The 21,105-nt window shown below is 43.2% G+C and overlaps 2 protein-coding genes across 3 annotated transcripts in view; both read right to left on the bottom strand.

The window, feature by feature from the left end:
* LOC135522601 (receptor-type tyrosine-protein phosphatase N2-like) overlaps positions 1 to 4,457 on the bottom strand; it is a 280,479-nt gene extending 276,022 nt beyond the window's left edge. Inside the window, exon 1 of the mRNA XM_064949026.1 lies at positions 4,212 to 4,457. Within this exon, the coding sequence (XP_064805098.1) occupies positions 4,212 to 4,293 (82 nt within the window). The 5' untranslated portion in view covers positions 4,294 to 4,457. The remainder of the gene's footprint in view (positions 1 to 4,211) is intronic.
* Positions 4,458 to 5,724: 1,267 nt separating this feature from the next.
* LOC135522603 (condensin-2 complex subunit G2-like) lies at positions 5,725 to 21,057 on the bottom strand. Of its 2 annotated transcripts, XM_064949027.1 has the most exons (27): positions 20,893 to 21,057; positions 20,648 to 20,737; positions 20,200 to 20,391; positions 19,729 to 19,843; positions 19,095 to 19,252; positions 17,086 to 17,220; positions 16,694 to 16,788; positions 16,168 to 16,324; positions 15,708 to 15,800; positions 15,481 to 15,606; positions 14,864 to 15,043; positions 14,459 to 14,611; positions 13,978 to 14,200; positions 13,475 to 13,566; positions 12,545 to 12,718; positions 12,190 to 12,260; positions 11,936 to 12,089; positions 11,375 to 11,548; positions 11,157 to 11,273; positions 9,828 to 9,968; positions 8,453 to 8,552; positions 8,084 to 8,265; positions 7,612 to 7,755; positions 7,403 to 7,506; positions 7,022 to 7,122; positions 6,648 to 6,750; positions 5,725 to 6,023 (listed from the first exon to the last, which is right to left on the bottom strand). In XM_064949027.1, the coding sequence occupies exons 2-27, from the start codon at positions 20,723 to 20,725 to the stop codon at positions 5,966 to 5,968; spliced, it is 3,420 nt and encodes a 1,139-aa protein (XP_064805099.1). In that variant the 5' UTR covers positions 20,726 to 20,737; positions 20,893 to 21,057; the 3' UTR covers positions 5,725 to 5,965. The 2 variants fall into 2 exon arrangements, with proteins under 2 accessions (XP_064805099.1, XP_064805100.1); XM_064949028.1 differs by lacking the exon at positions 15,708 to 15,800.
* Between the last annotated feature and the right edge of the window lie 48 nt (positions 21,058 to 21,105).

Here is a 21,105-nt window from a genome sequence, read left to right on the forward strand (position 1 = left end):
CTCAAAGAGAGAGAAATACAACACTTGAACATTTTTGAACAAATTCATTTATTCCAAAATTGGAGAAGCAAGAGTTAAATATATAGAGTTTCTATAGATGTGTTTCACTTACTTAGCAAATGTAGCTAGCTAGTTTATGATGGATGCTATGACATTCCAACACAACACTGGAACTCTTCCAAGTCAAGGTTAAACTTTAGGTTTTACTATTTGGTTGCCGTCGGTGTAAGTGCTTACTGACTACAGTGTAATGTTACTAACGCGCTAGTTATATTAGCTATGCTGACTATGACATTACTTTAGCTAATATTGTGATAACAATGTAAGTTAGCTGTTTGGTCACATAGAGCTGATGTGTTGTGCATTGAAGTCCACATGCGAAGAGGAGTTGTGAGAGGAGGAGAGCGCATGGATGCAAGAAGGAATATAACGTGGCTGTTTGTTCATGCGTGTATTCAATCCCCCCGATTCTGTTGAAAAGCGTTCCTTACACTGAAGCAAATAGAACTAAACTGGGATAAACATGCTTGAATTTGGCCAATAGAAACTCTTGAACTAATGATTACTTCCTATATCAGCTTGATGCAGGCAAGAGTGTGCAAGGCAAACAAGTATTGGATGTCACTGTCTGTTGCCTCAAATGTCTTGACCTGTGTGCACCTACATTGTAAACGTTCATTCATAGGCTCGGTTGTAGCAGCCTCATGATGGGAATAGGGAAAATTCAAGTATCATGTAGTATCCTAAAACTATCGCTGTCACCCAGTCCATAGGACATTTGTCATCCAAAATGCTGTAAGAGAAATAAGGCCATGCTCATGAAAAACAATCATATTAAACGGCACTGACCATCATTGTATCTGAGCCAATCCAAAAATAAAACACACATATTGTACCCACATCTCTATCCACCAACCATTCATGTCACATCTCTATCCACTGAGATGATTTATAAGCACTGCAACGTAACGTCCCCACCATTGACTGAATAGATTTGTGGGATGACAGATGACTATGGCTAGTGGCGATAGAGCGAAGCCAATGAATCAAAGCAAAACTTGTCTGGATGTATTAGGAGATAAGGTTGACGACAGCCGAGCACATTGAACAGAGAGACAGCAGACTTTGAAGATAGCTATGTTGTCACAGCAGCTATTATTCACTCGACACACACCTCGGCCATGAGCTCTCCAGTTAAACTGGCAAGAGGATCCACCAACGTAGATCATGCATGAACAATCCCCTATGCCAAATAAATCCCAACCATACCTAGACCTATTTACTTATGCATCTCCTCTGTCTAATTACTTTCTAGTCATGCCTGTGTGAGTTGCAAAGCTTATGTCTCCCTAAACTAAGGCATGCAATCCTTCCAGGTGGTCTGATGCGATAGACATAGTTCATGGTTTCTGCGCCCAAAAAGCCACCTTTTCCCCCTACTTTTGACCAGGATCCATAGGACATGCCGCATAGGAATGAATCTCGCTTACTGCCCTTTGACACAACCTCTATCTGTCGCCACTAATACTCTCTCTGTTCAGTAGTCTATATCTATTGAAGGAAAAAAAGAACAAGTAATTTGCTAGGCTGATCACCCGCAGCTCTGTCATCGAACAGTCTCTCTATACTCTGATCCTGCATCCAGGGTTATTAATTCCCCTCTCGGCCTTTGTTTAGCTCTTCAAGTAAGTGATATTTATAGCTGCTCGGATATTACTTCTCTACCTCCCACTCCTTTTTTTCAGAGCTTCCCTGTGCTATTTGGTGTTGTAACACACATACAGATGATGCAGTAGACCCACTCAGATCCACAGTAGGCTACACAACACAAGCTCAACGGGGAATGAAATGCGCTCTTTGATGAAACTAATCAGGGTACTTCCCGGCGACACAGTGCAAGGCACACTGGGACTCATTAAAAACAATAACTGTCTCAACCACCCAGGCAGTCCACAGACACTGATGATGGAGACCACCCCCAGAAAGATTTCTATTTTTTTTACACAAGTATGAATTTTAACAATGAGGGGAATTCTCTAATGGTTGTGTAGAAGTCTCTGATGGAACACGGCTGACTCATTCAGGATGAACTGAGACAGAGCCTGTGTAACAGTATAACTTTAGACCGTCCCCTCGCGAACCAGGGACCCTCTGCACACATCAACAACAGTCACCGATGAAGCGACGTTACCCATCGCTCCACAAAAGCCGCGGCCCTTGCAGAGCAAGAGGAACCACTACTTCAAGGTCTCAGAGCAAGTGACGTCACCGATTGAAACGCTATTTAGCGTGCACCGCCAAATAAGCTAGCCGTTTCACATCCGTTACACCTGCAATCCAAATGGCATCCTATTCCCTATGTAATGCACTACTATGGGCTCTGGTCAAAAGTGGTGCAAACTACATTGGGAATAGGATGCCATTTGGGATGCTGACAGAGTAAATAGTGTCTCCTTTGCAACAAAAACCCAGTTATCTTGAATGCTGTACCATTCCCCTCCCTATTCCTATTAATTTCACAACATTTTAGCAACATTCTTTCTCCATAAGTCGATTCATTTGACAATGTTTTAGCAACAGTCTTTCTCCATGAGAGCTTAACTGAGGATTGTGTAGGTTCCTTACAATAGTGTTAGACTGGCACAGATAGAAACAAGGTGAGAGACCAACAGTCAGAGGGAATTAGATTGAGAAGCCTACACAGAAAGGAGTGGGAATATAGACAGTACAAGATAGACAGAGAGAAGTGTAAAAAAAAAAACGTTGGCACTTTCCAAACGTACAGATGGCGTCTGACTCAACTTCATGACTGGTCTTGGTTCAGAGAGAGGATGATACCTCAGGTCACCAGTCCCACACAGACACTACACACGCTGATGCAGGATCAGTGAGATGACGGCATCCCTGCTTATCAGTCTGACAGAAACACTCGCCCCTTGATTAAGGTCTATTCCATCTGTTAATAACCATACAGTCTCTGCACGGCAAGGCAAACGTCAACAGAAGGGCCCATTTATCCACAATGGCTTCGAAATGTTACACTCTGGCATTTACTGAGTGTTAAACTGGGGCAAGGGAGGGAAAACCAATCAAAATATGAAGGCAGATTTCCATGCCAAGACTGAAATAAATCAAGAAAGTGTATGTGCTGTCCTTTTAGAGATTACTACCATGCCATTAAGGAAATATGTCTCTAGAAAAAGGAAACAAACAACAAAATGCTTACAAATCACATAGTAGATGTCATGTAGTATGTTTTTAGAACATGTCATCAAACTCATGGGCCACCCAGACCACACATAGTTCTCACTTTAAAAGGGCAATCTGGAATTGGTACATCTATTTTTGGACTTTTAAATGAACGATATAGCCATTGATTATTGAAGAATGTCAATTATAAATGCCTCATGTCATTAGCTTAGTTCAGACACACTACACATGTACACATAGATTTTGTATTGTAGATATGTGGTAGTAGAGTAGTGGCCTGAGGGCACACACTTAAGGTGTTGTGAAAAGTGTTACGAAATTTAATATTTTAAAATTGTATATAACTGCTTTAATGTTTTACACCATTATTTGTAAAAAATGTAATTATAAACAACCACAGTATAGCTTCAAAACATGGTAAAAGTTGCGATCTCATGGATGGTTAATCCTTGGATCCATAAATCTGTATATGAATTAGATAGTGGTTACACTTCTCCAGCTCCATCTCTCAGCTGCTTAACAAAACAAGCGCTAGGGTGGCCGCTATGTTTTTCGATTCCCAGATTGCCCCATTTTACAAACATGTTCATCCTGAAAACAATGTGGTGGGTCTTGTCTAACAGAATAGATAATGACCTAAAGCGTTGTATAATCTCGGCACCCAGAATCAGGATGTCACGAGAGACTACAGGTATTATAGTTCATTCTTTTCAGAATTAAATCTGGGACGCAAGATGCTCTTATTCCAGTTCATGTCCTGAATACACTGTCCCTGGCACCTTATGATTTTCCTTTTTAGAGTAATCTACAGAACATTAGAAAAACATTTTAATGGAAAGTAAGACGTAAACGCTAGCTTTTCCAGAGCCGATTTCCAGACCATATGGTGGTTTAAAAGCCTGTCTTTCGCACTGCAACACCTGGGCAGGTAAGTATGTTGTTGTTGTTGTTTTTTTACATACAAATGGCTATATATTGACCATGAACCACTGTCAACTTACCAAATTTGCTGTCAGCGGAGATAGTTGGAAGAGACAGGCAAAGAGCCAACACAGCGAAGATGATGGAACACGGCGAATCCATTACTCTACCTAGTCTAATCCATTACACACCTTTGCTAAAACATAGTGTCAGTGTTAAATACAGGATGGTCCAAAATTGATGGATGAGATAATTGCGAGTGAAAGTGAAAATATGAGAAGATTTGCAGAGCAATTTCTCGGGTCCGCCACTTCTCTTCCGCAGTCGCGTCAGGATTCAGCACCGCGGACAGCAACCTTCAGAAGGCGCCCCTCCTAGGTTCTGACGTCAAACACGTGGCGAGGGGCCCGCGCCTGGTCTCTGAGCTTGCACCCACAGTTCGCAATAGTTAATGGTTAGCCAGTCTCACCACGAAAATAGAAGTTTATGAAATAAAGCTCGAGAGTAGGCAATATAGAGATAAAAAAAATGTCAATAAATCCAAGTGGGCACGAGGGAAGTCTATCGCAGAAAGCCAGTTAGTGAAACCAGGGTTCAAACACCAGCTGGAAAGAGTGGATTTAAACAAATGGATTTAAATTACATCGCAATTGGAACCCTTTCCCATATATAGTGCACTACTATTGACCTGGGCCTGGTTTCCCAAAAGCATCTTAAAGCTAAGTTCATCTTTATGACCTTATGCCTTAAGATGCTTTTGGGAAACTGGGCCCAGAGCCCTATAGGTCCTGGTAAAAAGTAGTGCACTAACAGTAAAGTAAATGAGCTCATTTATAGTTGGACTCAGCATCTCAATAAACAAGTTAATATATTTGTTTATCGTAAGGCTGTATAAACAGTGGCAGAATAATTTTAAAATACCATAATATAGCATGGCTACTCAAGTTTATACAGAGTTCATACATGCATTGAAATGTCTGGAGTGTTTGTGTTGGATAGAACATAACTAAAAGCATACTAACTACATTTCCATCAATAAATTGTTCAAACAAGTGCATATTGTAGCAACCTTAGCACAACACCTTGCAACTTCATCAAGCAGTTCGGACCTCTTGGCACAACAGTTAAGGTGTTGGCTTGACAGTTGATGGGTTCTAGTCCCAGTCGGGGCTACCCTCTATTCACTACAATATGATATACATACTTTATACAGGTAGATAGGTGGTAACCTTCTGCTGGGCATCTCTGTCTGTCGCACCTCCAGCAGTGCCTGTAAACCAGCTAGAGGGTCATCACCCAGGGACCACCACTCCTCAATGTTACTCTCCTTATCCCGGTACGTCTCCTGGTGGCGGAGCAGTGGCAGGGACGTCTGCCTGTCATCCCTTGCAGCTGGTCTTTAGTTCTTCATTCTTGTCTTTCCTCCTTAGCCACAGAAACTAACCTTCTCTGCCAGTGGTGGAGCATAACTAAACAAACTATATTTCCTTCAATAAAAATAGTGCAAATGTGTACTATAAGTTAAACTAAAACATGTGGCAGTGTAAGTGATTTGTGGAGGCCATGAGAGAGAATCCAAAGACACGGTTGAAACTCACATTTCAAATGTATTTTTAGCAGTTACTTAGCAATGTTACACACAGTTCAGTTTATGCAGCATAGAGTATACGGACGCAATACATAATTCCAAAGCGCAAATACAAGTCATGCTGCATACACCATGATCACACAGAATAGAAGAGCTTAGAAACAACAGAACAGAGGAATAGCTGACACTGGCAACAAAGAAACAATTAATAAATGTTAAATGTGTAAATGAGGTTCTCTTGCCCCCTCATGAGCATGGCATCAGAATCTCATTCAAAGTGTTGATAGCGGATTCGTAGATTACCCTGGAAAAGGGGTACACAAATAAATAATGTAATGTCATTTTGTGGTTGCTATTAGGTCTATTATATTTTTAAAATATAACTTGCCATCCTACAATTCCCAACTTACGAGCACGTTTCCTTAACATTTAGGGTAAAATGACATAACAGCTAGCTAACAACTCAGTATAGTCCCATGGGATGTTGGCTATCAACAACAAGGCAACTCCTATGACTAATTGGGAATGGGACGCAATCGTAGGATTGATCACCCTGTCGCTGGCCGCCTTTGGGGAGGGAGTATAGTGTGAAAGGCCGAAACACCCTAGGAACCAAAGGTACACTACTGACGATGTGCTCCCCAAATGAACAGTGAGCGTGGTGAAATTAACTCTTGGAAGTGCTTGCACAAAGGATAGTAACATCTCATCCTGTGTTCTTGGAATCTGCCATCTTACAATTCCCAACTTACGAGCACGTTTCCTTAACATTTAGGGTAAAATGCCATAACAGCTAGCTAACAACTCAAAAATACTTCATTCTTAAAAACATACAAAAGGTAGCAGAGCCAAATGGGTCTTGGTCAAAAGTAGTGCACTACAGGATGCCATTTGGGACAGACCTTACACCATTCATTAATATAGTCACCTCTGGATGTGTCCTTCGTCCTCAGCCGTGACAGCGTAATGTTTTTGAAGCTGTCTTTGGACGGACACGGCTGTACTCTTCAGATCTGCCTTAAACCTCCCAGCTGGAACAAAGACAGGCACAATCATTACAGGCCAGCTACACTGGATACTGAGCTTCTGGCATTAATTTCAATTAAACCTGGGCATAAGCAACCGGCTCAGGCCCGAGAACAGTGGATAATGGCACGCGTTCTGCTCCACACTGGCAAAACTCCCAGTTTAACAGCTAAAAACTTTTAGCCACGCCCTGTTAGAAAGTATTCATGAATGTGAAATCATTCTTTCTTTTCTTAAACTCGAGAAATTCTATTTATTGCAACTTATTTTACTCACTCTGTCTGACAACTGCCAGAATGTGAAGAACTGCTGCCAATCCGGTCAGACCATCAATGACCTCAGAGTCGACAGTTGAGATGATCTCTGCCAGAAAGGCTCTGAAAAAGAGAAGAGGCCACGGATTAGAAACACCAATGGAGGAAAAAAGTACAGTATATATTCCATTGCTGGAGCTCTTTGTACGACACCGTGTGGGGTTGACTGTTTGGTGTCTGTTCCTTTTTGTGTGTGAGAAAAAAAAATATCCTTTTTGTGTGTGAGAAAAAAATAATCTGTAAAAACATTTATCACAAAAAAAAGGAATCCAAACCGTGCCGGGGTCAGTGTGAATAGTAATAGAAAGCAGCAAAACACTTGGGAGTGTAGTTGGTTGTTTACCTTGTGACCGGGGGCGATTTGAGGAGGACGTTCAACAAGATGCTTGAGAGAGGAGGCAAATCCTGGACCGTCTCTGGTGTTGTGACCTCTTGAGGATGTGACATCTAAGATGGAACAGTTTTCAGTTCCATGTTCTTTATTCGCAACCTATCAACATTTGGAATCACATTTTCTATCTTGGAAAATAGTGTATCAGCCATCTTTGTTGCCTTTTGCAGGGAGTGTTGGGTCGCTGCAAGGGTGGCTGCACAGACGGTTGAAAACACCCCGTTTAGGGGGTTGGAGCCGATGCCCGACCAAGCCTGAACCACCTGGAGGAAGTCTCCTAGAGCGGTAACAGCCAAGTGCCACAGCTACAAGAGCCAGGGGAGAGAAACAACCTTAAGTCATCTATTCACATTTGAAAGCTGAACGTGGACATAACTATCTATAGCGTATCAGAGTCAGGGGTACACTGGGGAGAGCAACATTTTGTTGGTGGTACAGTAACTGAAAAACGTCCTCTGAGAAGATTGATACATATGGCCCCAGAGCTGCTTCTGTTGTTGGGCCAAATAGGCATTATTTATAGACAGCCATTTAAAGTGTGACTGAAGAGACTACCTCTAAATGATCTACGTGTGTGCTTTTGATTGACACTCAAACCATCAAGGCATTTGGGACGTAAGCCATCATCCTCACCTCCTGGCCCTCCTCAGGGTCCTTCCTCAGGCAGCGAGCCATGACCTCCAGGATCTTCTGGAAGACGTTGGTGACAACGGTGAGGATGATGGAGGACTGGTTGTCCTGGTTCTCGGGGACGTAGTTCTCCGCCACCTCCGTCAGCACAAAGAGCAGCAGAGGAACACACAGGTAGCCCTTCTCTGAGAACACAATAAAAACACACACACACACATCAAATTTCCTCACAGACACAATGAAATGAGTGGCCTAGTCCAGTCAACAACTATTCTATAGAATCTAGGGTTCTTAAATGTGCCTTATAGAAATGTTGATTTACAGATTCTGTAGGTCTCTATAGTAGTATATTTTAAGTATAGATATACTCACCAGAGAGGAGCACGATGGAGCACAGGTGAAGGATCTGCCCTTTGAACTTCTCGTCCCCAAGGCCCACCCGGATCACATCTCTGCTCACCGTCAGTAAACACTGCCAAACATCACCGTAACGTTAGAGCAACCTTGTCACTCCACAAAGAGGGACAGAAAAATTACTGATGTTTTTTTTATTGTATCAGCATAGTAATTCAGAATTTATAAAACTCAACTGTTTTTAAGAACCTGGAATAATGCCAAAAGACCAACTAAACAAACTATATTATGGTACAATACAAAAAAATCATGAATTCAAAATTATATTTTTGTGCTAATTTGTCCTGAAAACGACGCATTGAATAAGCCACCATACCATAGTATCTTAATCTCAAGTGTTGGTGCTGGAGCTCTAGAGTTAGTGGAAGCAACAGAAGTGGGTATTAAGATAAATGAGGGGTTTATTTTCAATATCTGATCACAGCAGCAGCCTCTGGGTGACACACTTGAGAGAGTAATGGAAGAAATAACTATAGAAGCCCATTTCAAAGAATAAATGAGTCCATCTTGCTCTCTGTGAGTGAGAGGCATACAACGGAGAGCTGACACGTGAGAGTGTGGACCAGAGCTGAATAACAATCTATAAAACAGACTAAGGTGGCGTCCCAAATGGCACCTTATTCCCTATGTAGTGCATTACTTTTGACCAAGACCTATAGGGCTCTGGTCAAAAGTAGTGCACGGAATAGGGTGCAATTTAGGATGAACCCTCAGTCTGTTCATAAACTGACAGCATAGGAGAGATCCATGACAAGAATTGATCTACTGACCATAATACCATAAAGCTGCTCGTACATTACTAGGGCCTAATGTCCTGGCTAATACTGTAGCAGCGTAATACACATAACTATATTCTACGGCTATTCTTTTACGTCTGATATTTGATAAAAGTCTAATGCTATATTACTCATGTGTTAAGGTTTCCAGATAACCCCTTTTTACATCAGCAGTTGTCACAATTTGGTTAACTAAATACATTTGATTTGATCCATGTTCCCTCTGTCTACAGGTAAAGCACGGGTGTCAAACCCAATTCCTGGAAGGCCCGAGTATCTCCTGTTTTGTTTTTTGCTCCTGCCTTGAATGATCAATTAAGGTAATTGATTAGTTATGAGTTCCCAACGCCTGGCTGTCTAGGTCTTAGTACGACACAAATTGAAAGAAAATAACACAACCGGCAGACATACGGCCCTCCGGGAATTGAGTTTGACACCTCTGAGGTACCGCGGAGTACTGCACACAGAATTAACGCTTAGGTCTTCTGTACAAAATGATAGTGTAAACCCTGTCCTGTGATTGATACCGGCCTCCCTATCCAGAGGGTCACACGTACCTCCACTACCTGACGGGCAAGGTCCCGCTGCTGCTCAGTGACCCCTCCCTCACTGGGGCCGACCAGGAAGGGCAGCACCCTCTCTGCCACCCACGCTGCCGTGTTCTCCACAGGGACAAGGAAATCCCTCCCCTCCGAGAACTGGGAAAGCAAGTCACGGTGGTTATAGCAAGCCCAGGTGGTTATAAAAGGTGGTTATAGCCAAAACACTGCACAGACCAGTGGTTATATCCCAAATATATATCCTGTCTCAGCCTCCAGTATTTATGCTGCAGTAGTTTATGTGTCGGGGGGCTAGGGTCCGTTTGTTATATCTGGAGTACTTCTCCTGTCTTATTCGGTGTCCTGTGTGAATCTAAGTGTGCGTTCTCTAATTCTCTCCTTCTCTTTCTTTCTCTCTCTCGGAGGACCTGAGCCCTAGGACCATGCCCCAGGACTACCTGACATGATGACTCCTTGCTGTCCCCAGTCCACCTGGCCGTGCTGCTGCTCCAGTTTCAACTGTTCTGCCTTATTATTATTTGACCATGGGGCAGCAGGGTAGCCTAGTGGTTAGAGCGTTGAACTAGTAACCGAAAGGTTGCAAGTTCAAATCCCAGAGCTGGCAAGGTACAATTCTGTCGTTCTGCCCCTGAACAGGCAGTTAACCCACTGTTCCAAGGCCGTCATTGAAAATAAGAATTTGTTCTTAACTGACTGGTTAAACCTGGTTAAATAAAGGTAAAAAAAAATAAAAAATTAATGAACATTTGAACATGTTCTGTTATAATTGCCACCCGGCACAGCCAGAAGAGGACTGGCCCACCCCACATAGCCTGGTTTCTTCCTAGGTTTTGGCCTTTCTAGGGAGTTTTTCCTAGCCACCGTGCTTCTACACCTGCATTGCTTGCTGTTTGGGGTTTTAGGCTGGGTTTCTGTACAGCACTTTGAGATATCAGCTGATGTATGAAGGGCTATATAAATAAATTTGATTTGAAATAGTTTCTATTAGATCTGGGACGATAAACCAAAGTACCTACAGCACACTGCTCAAACTGACACTTATCGAGGACATTTAGCTGATATTGTTAGTAGCCTATACTTGACTAGAGATGTGATGTTTGAAATTAAATAAAAGTCTGCTAATATGATTGGCTGCTAATGGGACAATTGATAGCTTCAACACGCAAAGTAGTAGTAGCTTTAAGGGTAGTAATAAAAATAAAAAACAGATGCACATTAGTCTTATAAAGTTATCTATTTATTGTTAGCATAATAAGTCAGTTTATCATGGGCAATACTGTACACAGATTGGTTCCAAAGCGGAGGCATGTAAGCAATGGGACTCACTTTGTGCTGTAGATGGGCACTGAGACGTGCGTGAAGGGCAAATGCTCTTAGTGCCGTTTCTGCTCTGGGGACATCTGCCTGGGCCTCAGAAGAGCTCAGATGGCATAACAGCACTGACTGAGAAGGAAAACATGACACAGGGTACCACCTCTGTTCATACCCACTCACCGCACATATAACCAATCTATACAACTGTGTAATTATATTATCTACTCTACCTTCCAGGCCCCGAGGGCTTTGTGCAGCTGTTTGAGCTGGCCCTGCCTGAAGTGCAGGATGCAGTCCCGCGTGGAGGTACGACTGACCAGGTACTCCAGGTAATCTAGCCCCAGGTCTGGCTTGGCCTCCACCGTCTCCTGGATGTGCACTTTCCGACTGGTGTTCCCTTTGCCCTGAGGACAAGGGGGAGCAGAGAGGTGGGGTAATGTCCAACGATGTCATGATTACATCTCAGTACACTACTATAAAGAGCATTAAGGCAATTGTTTTTGAAGACAAACCTCTTTGTTTACTCAGAATAAAGTAAAGTTAGTAAGATGTATTACTATGTAGATGCATCCCTCCTTTCTGCATTACAATGCCTAATAAAATATCCCAAGGAGCCGCAGAGGGTCTCGCTGAGGCATCCCTATTCATCTGTGCCTGTATCTCAAATGGCACCCTTTCCCTATATAGTGCACTACTTTAGACCAGAGAACCTATGTACCCTGGTCAAAAGTAGGTCAAAATATAGAGAATAGGGTGCCATTTGTGACACAACCTCTGTGCGTGTTGCTTACAGCAGGGGTGGGTAAGGCATCAGTGAGCCAGTCTGTGATGAGCTCCAGGACGTGTGCAGCCTGGCCCCAGCTACACAGGCACTCGATGATCTGACTGTACTGGGACACCTTGGCCCCCGCCTCCAGCCTCTTCAGCCTGGACAGCACCCCACAGCTGGAACACAGGGACCAGAGAGACAGGGTTAACACAGACAGACACAGAGAGAGCCTGAAGAGGCCAAAAAGGACGACAAGTTAGCAGGACCCCCACAGACCTGAAAGTGGGGACAGAAGCTGGGGGCAGTAGGGAGGCCAGTTGGATGAGGGGAACTGTGGAACGCTCCTCCTGAAAGAGAGAAAAAAGGTGAGGACATCTTAAATGATGGGGAAGATATCTGGGGTGCGTACCAATAATCTTACCTTCTTCCTTTAAGTGCGAACTCGTTCACTACTCCCCACACATTTAAAAGCATTGGACTGGTGTTGGCATGGGCTAGAGGGCATTTCCATAAACCAGTCATTTCCTTTCAAATCTATGAAGGGAAGTGAACAAGAGTTCACTTAGGAGAGATTATTGGGACACAACCGAAGTTGTGACTGCCACAGGGTAAACTCCAGTCCATCTCACACCTGGAAGACATTGAAGTACTTGGGCACAACGGAGCCAAACTTGGCAGTGGTGTACTGGAGGGCGTCCTTGTTGAGCTCTAGGGCTTTCCGGATGCTCCTCCACAAGATCACCACCACCTCTAGCAGACTGGCCATGGACGCCGTGTCCTTGACCGACAGGACATGCTCCAGAACCTGCAAGGAACTTTGTTTTAAATCTGAGATTTTAAATACAACAAAGCGGTCACCGTGCAACTTGTTGTGGTAAACTACTGAGCAATGGGGCTGGAGAAATATAGAGTCCAGTAGGTACTTGCCCTCAAACCACAAATAGGAAAACACCAATGAGGCTGGGATGCCAAAATATGCTTAAATAAATACCATGCTCGAAAGAATACAAAATGCCTATTTAATTTTTTTTGCACTTACCTTTTGAGCATGGCATTCAATGAAGTATATTGTAGCACATCAGCCTCCTTGTTTCTTTCTCACGGTTCGAGAACTACTGAACTCTAAGGAAATGCTCTCTCTCGCACCGGCCACTATTCATTCTAGCCTGAGCGCAAACCCTCATACTAGCTTTCTATGCTGGAGACAAGTAAACACTTAAATTCATAGACAGAGCTACGGATGCAAGGACTGACAATCCAGTACACCAGAGAGACCGATCAAAATGATAGTTTTTACCATGTCTTGAAGCTGGAAAGTGTTTGTTTAGAACTACATTTCCAAACAATTGAGTAAAACAAGATTATACGTTGGGTTATGTGATGGGGTACGAAAGGAATGAGCAGAGGCATTTAGCTGAAGGGGTGGGATGTACTCATTTTATATTACAAATTGAATGATGGAAAAAAATCTTGATTATCGTAGATGTATTCCATTGACAAACGACAATTTCCTTAGTCTTGTAAGTGAGCTGACATTCAGTGCTACAAAAATCAGTCTTACACTTGTGTTCTCCTCGTTTGATTTGGTCTCATTCAGGTCTTCAGTCTGGATGCAGGCGTTCAAACACCGGCGGATTATCAGCATCAGCTTGACTGGGACACAAGCGGTACAGTCAAACAGACTTTCGTTCAGGGATTTCTAACAACTTCAAATGACTCGCATAACATCTGCTAGCTAGATACGTAGTTTGAATAGGATCTAGGGGGAATAAAGACCTTAGACAGGTCAGTACTGTCAACAGATTAACGAGCGATTTAAATGGATAGTTCGTGAGTTTGGCAATGAAGCCCCCTTTTTTTGTTTGTTCTCTATTTACCCAGAATCGGATTAACACATGGGTACCATTTGTATATCTATGCTTGCAGTTTGAAGGAAGTTGAAGGTCGTTTCTGGAGCGATTGTTAACTAGTGTTAGTGCAATGACTGGAAAAATGTCAAACTATCCCTTTAAATCCCACATATGCTGACAGGCGCTACATACTGTAACTGCAGGCAAAACTCACCTATGTTAGTGGGGGCTGTGTAGATGTGTGCATACTGGTAGAAAGTCCTAGCTGCCTTGGGGTTCATCTGAATCAGAGTGACGCAGCGCTCGCACCACACCTCCACTGATTGGTTGACGGGGAAGAAGGAATTGAAGAGGAGGTTGACGATGCGCTTGGAGACAGGCTGCGAGTCGACGGCCAGACGGGCTAGCAGGTGTTCCATGGAGGACACCTTCCAGAACTGGAGAGAGGAGGGGTACGGCAGGGTGAGCATATAATGTCTGACAGTACCACTAAGATAAGCGGGGAATCAAAAACCTTTCTCCCAACACAAACAGAAATAACTACAGTGTATTTCCTGACAAAATGACAACAATGAAGAAATATACATTTAGTATAATGTATAGTTGTACTTTGAATATCGTCATTGTTGTCTTTTTGTTAGGTAATACGTTGTGGTTTTGCACAAAACAGAAATACACGCAAGCGGTATTTTTACCTTGGCGGCTCGCACTGCTTTGATCTTGAGCAGCATGTTGAGGAAGGCCACGCGTACTTTCTCTGAGGTGTCATGGAGGCTGTTCTTCAGAGCTGGCAGCAGCTGCTCCAGCAACGGGTGACTGTGGCCATTGTCCAGAACGATGGTCAAACACTGGAGAGAAGATTAATTGTAATCCATAATAACAACACAGAACCGCAGTGATGACTCGAGGGGGGTCAGAGTTCATATAGGTCTGCATCCCAAATGGCACCCTATTCCCTATACAGGGCACTGCTTTTGACCAGAGCCTTAAAGACCTGTCCAATTAGTGCACTATACAGGGAATAGGGTGCCATTTTGGACATAGCCATAATGTTCTAATATATGCAGTGTTTTATTGTATTCAATACTGTGGTAACTCACCTTGAAGACGGAGCAGCGGACATCGGGGGAGGTGGTATCATTGGCCAGCTCTACCACAAGCTTCTTGAGGAAGTCGGTGATGACAGTGGGGGGGATGACCTCCCAGCACTTGGCCAGGATCTTACAGACCCCGAGGGTGGCTGTGGAGCGCACCAGGGGCTGAGGGTCCTCTAGCAGGCACTGACATGTTACAAACACACACAGGAACAAACAGGTGAGAGCTTTCGAATATTAAGCAGACATCACTTATTAAACAGGAACACACTGTACACATGCTGATAAAATAGACTCACTACACTTGAACTGTTTAAACCATTTAAATCCACACAGAAACATTCTGTGTTTCATAATTCCAAATTGTTATATTTACATTTAAGTCATTTAGCAGACGCTCTTATCCAGACTGACTTCAGGGTTAAGTGCCTTGCTCAAAGGCACAGACAGATTTTTCATCTTAGTCAGCTTGGGGATTCGTACCAGCAATCTTTCGGTTACTGGCCCAACGCGCTTCACTGCTAGACTATCTGCCGCATAGTTGCTCAACTTATGGCATTTCAGGGATTCACAAACATAAAACGACCACTTTGAAATTCAACGTCATAATACATTGGACTTACGACCAGCGTGTCCAGTTGTTTCTGGATGGTCTCGTCCATCTTCTCACTGCTCTGGCTAGGATTGTTGATAGGGAAGGCCTCGGTGAAGAGCAGAGTGGCATTGGCCCGGACTTCAGAATTGGCAGCCTGCAATTATAGAGAGAAGACTCCTTCATTAGTTCAACAACAACAAAAAACACTATCCAGAAATAAAGAGAGTACGTGTATCAAGGAAAATTTGACTGTACGCTTAGCGCTCTCCAGAGAATGGGCTTATAGAGTCTGTAAAGCATCTCATCCAACCCATGGCGGCCCTTCCGTTTGTGAAAGTAGCTCAGTATCTACACAGATGAGAGTTAAAGTCACACACATAAAATAAACGTCAACCATTGCAGTGAATATGTAGACTTTGTAGTAAAGTAAGCCAGCTGGAGGTTTGCTGATATGATGCTAAAGCCTTAGTCTTGTTATGAAAAAATAGAAAATAAATACAGGAAATGTGTGTTGTTGAAGTACTACTTTTCCTTATATTAATGATAAAAAATATATATATATTTTTTAAATGTAATCAATACAGTTACAATATTATATTGATATTTGACTCCAAGTATCGATATGTAAAAAAAAAAAAATGAATTATTATTTCTGAAGCAGACAGAGTGAGAAATATGTTTGAAACACACTAAGTGAAATGTTCACGGCACCCACCTGTCTGACTTTGGCATGGACGGGTGAGGTCCTGTGCAGGAGTACAGCGTGCTGCATGAAGTCCTGGATGCACGTGCTCTCTATCTGCTCCAGACAGACCCCAGAAGCCTTCTTCCAGGCCCGGCAGTAGATCTCAGCTATGTGTTCAGTTTGGGGCCTGGGAAAAAAATCAACAGAGTTCAACCAAGCAGTCAAAAAACAGGTATATCATCATGAATTGAATAGGAGAAAACCATTGCCTCCTGACAGCTACTTTTGAATAAGTAAACCTTGACAGAGCCAGAACGTCCCATCTCCTGTTTCTGTAGCGGGAGGCAGCTTGATGTGCAAGTACACCTCCTGGACAGGATACTAAGTCTGTCATGGGGCCTTACCCTAAATACTGAGTGCCAAGCTGAAAGGCATCGGGTCCCATTTTTGTTGAGTCTTTGGTATGACTCGACCGGGGATCGAACCCCCAACCTCCCAGACATTATAACAAGGACACTTAGTACCTTAATAGGAAACTACAAATGCAAACACTTACTTTGCAAAGTAAGGTAGCTGGTTTTTGATGGTTCCATGGATCATCCGGATGAAGTTGACATTCCAGCTAAAGAGGAAGACCATCAGACGCTTCCCCTGTCAACGAAAGTCATGTTATCGGAACGACAATGTGAGCATGATAGCATAGCATAAGATCTCACACACACACCAGACCCGGGTTTCAAATACGTGGGAAAAAAATATATATAAAAACGTTCAGCTTTTTCTTTTGTCTGGAGTTCCAGGTGGTCAGGGTTTGCAGTTTTTGGGTTTATTAAGCTAGGCAAGCTCAAACGGGCAGAGAAAATATTTGAAATTCAACCCATTTTTAAGTATTTAAAAAAAACAGTTCTGACACACCACCACCCCCCCCCAATAATAAGACATACTTACATCTTCGTTTTTAATGTGATTGACACTGAGGAAGCACTGTAGCAGCAGATCCATCAGCTCCTTGCTGCACTCCGACGCAAAGTCCACAGTGAACAGCACTTCATGGAAACCCCAAAGCCGTTGGATCTCAGCCCCCTGAGAACGTGCACACAACGCAGCGACAACATTCAGCAAACCAAATACAAAAACGGGTCAATGCCGACGCCAAAAGGGACCAAGATGAGACAAAAGGTTAGTACAGAGATATTCTTCCCCCAGATAACCAGAGACCAATACTGGAGAACAGCCTAAAATGCAGATACTGCCTGCAAGGAATCCATCTCACTAGGTCAGAAACAAGAGGATCACAAATCATAAAATCACTCCAACGCAAACAGCCACCTCTCTGATACACTAGTGTAGAAGAAGACTTCAGTTCTGACAGAGATACAATGAAGAGCACATAATGTCTTTCAAACTAATTATTCAGTTGATCCCTGAATGAGAGTACCGGGTGATTAGAGAGCACTCGTCTGTTGTTGAGACCAGGGAGAGGAGAGAAAAAAATATTTTTGACTCAGGCTCCTTATGGAGATGATTAGGGATATAGGGGGCTTCACAAAACACAGAGGAGGAGGAGAGACAATCAGATAGGGCGCACAAGATAAAAAGCAAGCACATGGAAGAAAAATAAAAAAAGTAAATATGTAAACATATACCCAGGATTTTTCCTGCATAGAAAACTCTTGGGTGGGCTGCCTAAGTGGGGTTTTTTTAGGGCCACCCATGTCCAAATTGCCTCTGGAAGCAGCCACACACAAGCCTAAGATCACCAAGCACAATCCCAAGTGTCAGCTGGAGCGGTGTAAAGTTAACTGCCATTGGACTCTGGAGCAGTGGAAACACTTTCTCTGGAGTGATGAATCACACTTCACCATCTGGCAGTCTGACAGGCAAATCTGGGTTTGATGGATGCCAGGAGAACGCTAGCTGCCCCAACGCATAGTGCCAACTATAACGTTTGGTGGAGGAGGATATGGTCTGGGGCTGTTTTTCGTGGTTCGAACTAGGCCCCTTAGTTCCAATGTAGGGGAATCTTAATGTTACAGCATACAATGACATTCCAGACAATTCTGTGCTTCCAACTTTGTGGCAAACGTTAGGGGAAAGCCCTTTCCCAAACTGGCCTGCACAGAGCCCTGACCTCAACCCCATTGAACACCCTTGGGATGAATTGGAATGCCGACTGCGAGCCAGGCCTAATCGCCTAACATCAGTCCCAGACCTCACTAATGCTCGTGGCTGAACGGAAGCAAGTCCCCACAGAAACGTTCCAACATCTAGTGGAAAGCCTTCCCAGAAGAGTGGAGGCTGTTATAGCAGCAAAGGGGGAGCAACTCCATATTAATGCCCATGATTTTGGAATTAGATGTTCAATGAGCAGGTGTCCACATACTTTTGGTAATGTAGTGTATTTAGAAAAGATAATGAACATTATATATATATATATATATATTATTTTTTAAATAAGATCACTGTTGATAACTAACAATCATCAAAATAAAAGCTAGACAGTCAGAGAGAAACAAATTCCCAAAATTATGCATTCAGGAGTATTTTGGTCATGGCATGTGGCTCCAATTGATTTTGGTATAATGTTTGTCACTTAGACAGCATAACCCATGGCAAAATGTGTAGAACTGCAGGAAATGAGCCTCAAAATTGCAACATTTTTATCTCCACCACACGGCCAAATGTGTAGAATTACAGGAAATTAGCTTTGAAACAATTTTGTCATTACGGGCCAACAGGAGGGCCTCTAAAATGTCCGGTCGGAGACCACATCATTGGACACATCCATAGCCACACCCGCACCCGCATCACACACACCAGAAAAAACCCTGGTAGCCTATAATTTTCTATTTCTCACCAGAATAACTGAAAGAAAGCTCGCTAGAGAAAAAGGACGACTGCCAGAGAGCAAAACAGAGAAGCAACAATAGGCCATGTTGGTGCTAAAGGGTACGTACTGGTTTCTTCAGTATGAGGGTCTTCTCCAGGCTTCCAAGGAAGGCTGTGCGGCCCAGCTCTTCTTTACCAAGGAGGCCTTTCTTCCACCAAGCCTCGCAGAGACCGTGGATAGCCTGCCGCAGAGGCATCTCAGAGGCAGGAAGGTAAGGCAGGACACCTGGGGTTGTTGGACAGAGACAGACTGAAGGGTTGGGGTACTTAAAATAGTCTGGCCGACACCTAACTCAAAGTCCTCCTGACTTCAGTAAAAAAGCAGTTATCGACACCATGCTGACAACATCAAAAGAGCCTTTCCAGACTGATTGGTTCTCCTCTGTGTCTTTCTCACTCAAACACACACATGGACAGCCACACAGCCCCCGAACGCCGCCAAAGCTCAGCCAGGAATAAGTACAACTCTGCATAAATACTGCATCTACAAAGGCCTCCTGTCCAGACCAGTGTGTCAGCTCTCCCTCACTGACCATGTGAGTCGTGTTAACCAGTCTCCGTAAAACATGTATTTTCAAACGCTTTGAGATTCTTTCTATACTAAAAAAAAAAAAAAACACTATAGAAATTAAATCATTTATTCTTATTACTATAAAACAAGGATAGAGTTCATACTAAAAAAATCAAATAAAAAAAACTCACCATTTAATATGTTGCCACACTCTAAGAGAGAAGTGTAGGTGTCGCCATCCTCAATGACATCCACAGAAGCTGTGACCACTAGAGTCACTCCCTCAAGGACAGACATGGTGTGTGTCTAAATAACAAAATAGATCACCACCTCTCAATCAAGGAATAGCAGACGACTGAACGCTGACATCAGATGTAGGAGATTAAGTCAGAGCAAGAATAAAACAATTGTTGTCAAGCCCAGTGTGGAAAAATATAGAAGAGAGAGAGTGGTCAGGATGTGGAATTGTCATGAGACTACGATTCTCCATGGCAGAAAAACAAGGCAGACTAAACTCTTTGGTCGAACCTTCTTTATGTCAAATAGTGTGCACTATAGCTTGGGAAAAACAAACAATTGACTTTAGGTGACAACATAACGCATTTTTTTTCCAACATTAGGACTGTATCCCTTAAATGTAGTATTGTGACAACTTTACTCACCCGGTCTGGGGACACCACCTCCATGTCATTGTCCTGCTCGTCCTCCTCTAAGCCAGCATCCCAGTGCTCTGGTGCGAAGGCTGCCAGCTGGTCACAAAGTAGTGTGACTAGTCGGGCCCACAGTGCCTCTCTCTGGCCCTTTGGCAGCTCCTGCAGGACCTCATCCAGGTCAAAGGGCTCAGCCGTGTCCTTCTGTGGTAACATTGCAGCCAACCGGGTCAGAGGCAAGGCTCTCAAATAGATAGACGAGCATAAGGAATGGTAGACAATACTCATTTTGAGCATACACTAGATACCCAATTTCGAAATTGCAACTAGTGCATTCTACTATTACCACTTAAGAGTAAGTTGAAAGCCTGGCTGTTTATTTATTATTATAAAGCTTGGGAACCACTCTTATTCCTATTTGAAGTTTTGCAAAAACGACATTGTAGCTAATGTTACTCACATGGAGTTTAGTGAAAATGAGAAATTCCCCCACATTGTCTTTGCAGATGGAGCCTAAAAATGCCTCTCGCTTAGACATGTTTAGCCAGTACTGTGAAATAAGAAGTAAAATATCTCGTTAAAACTGAATAACAATGTTCGCTAACAAACCGAATTTGCTTCGTGTTTCCGTTTTATGGACAAAAAGAAATGTAGAGTACATCAGCATATCATAAACCACAAGCTACGTTTATGTTAAAGACATACCAATGTCGTATGCCGTTCTTATAAATCATCTATTTTCTTATTATATTCGCAGCTTCCCCGCGCAAATGTTGATTTGACAACGTCCAGAGCCACGTGACACACTGTTGTGAAGTCTCCAGAGACAGAAGAGGAGGCGAGACATCCCACTCCCTCATTTTAATAGAAGTCAATGATCTAAGAAGACCAGAGACCCAGTTGCATTGGTGTCTATGG

The sequence above is a fragment of the Oncorhynchus masou genome, chromosome 30, assembly GCF_036934945.1.
Source record: "Oncorhynchus masou masou isolate Uvic2021 chromosome 30, UVic_Omas_1.1, whole genome shotgun sequence".
Taxonomy (NCBI): domain Eukaryota; kingdom Metazoa; phylum Chordata; class Actinopteri; order Salmoniformes; family Salmonidae; genus Oncorhynchus; species Oncorhynchus masou.

Bases quoted from the DNA above. Each gene is read 5' to 3' on its own strand.
- LOC135522603 (XM_064949027.1), bottom strand. From the start codon at position 20,725: ATGTCTAAGCGAGAGGCATTTTTAGGCTCCATCTGCAAAGACAATGTG. The intron at 16,325-16,693 runs GTAAGTGTTTGC...TTTTTTTCCCAG, and splicing joins CAGCTACCTTACTTTGCAAA to GCCCCAAACTGAACACATAG. The intron at 11,274-11,374 runs GTAGAGTAGATA...TTTCCTTCTCAG, and splicing joins AAGCCCTCGGGGCCTGGAAG to TCAGTGCTGTTATGCCATCT.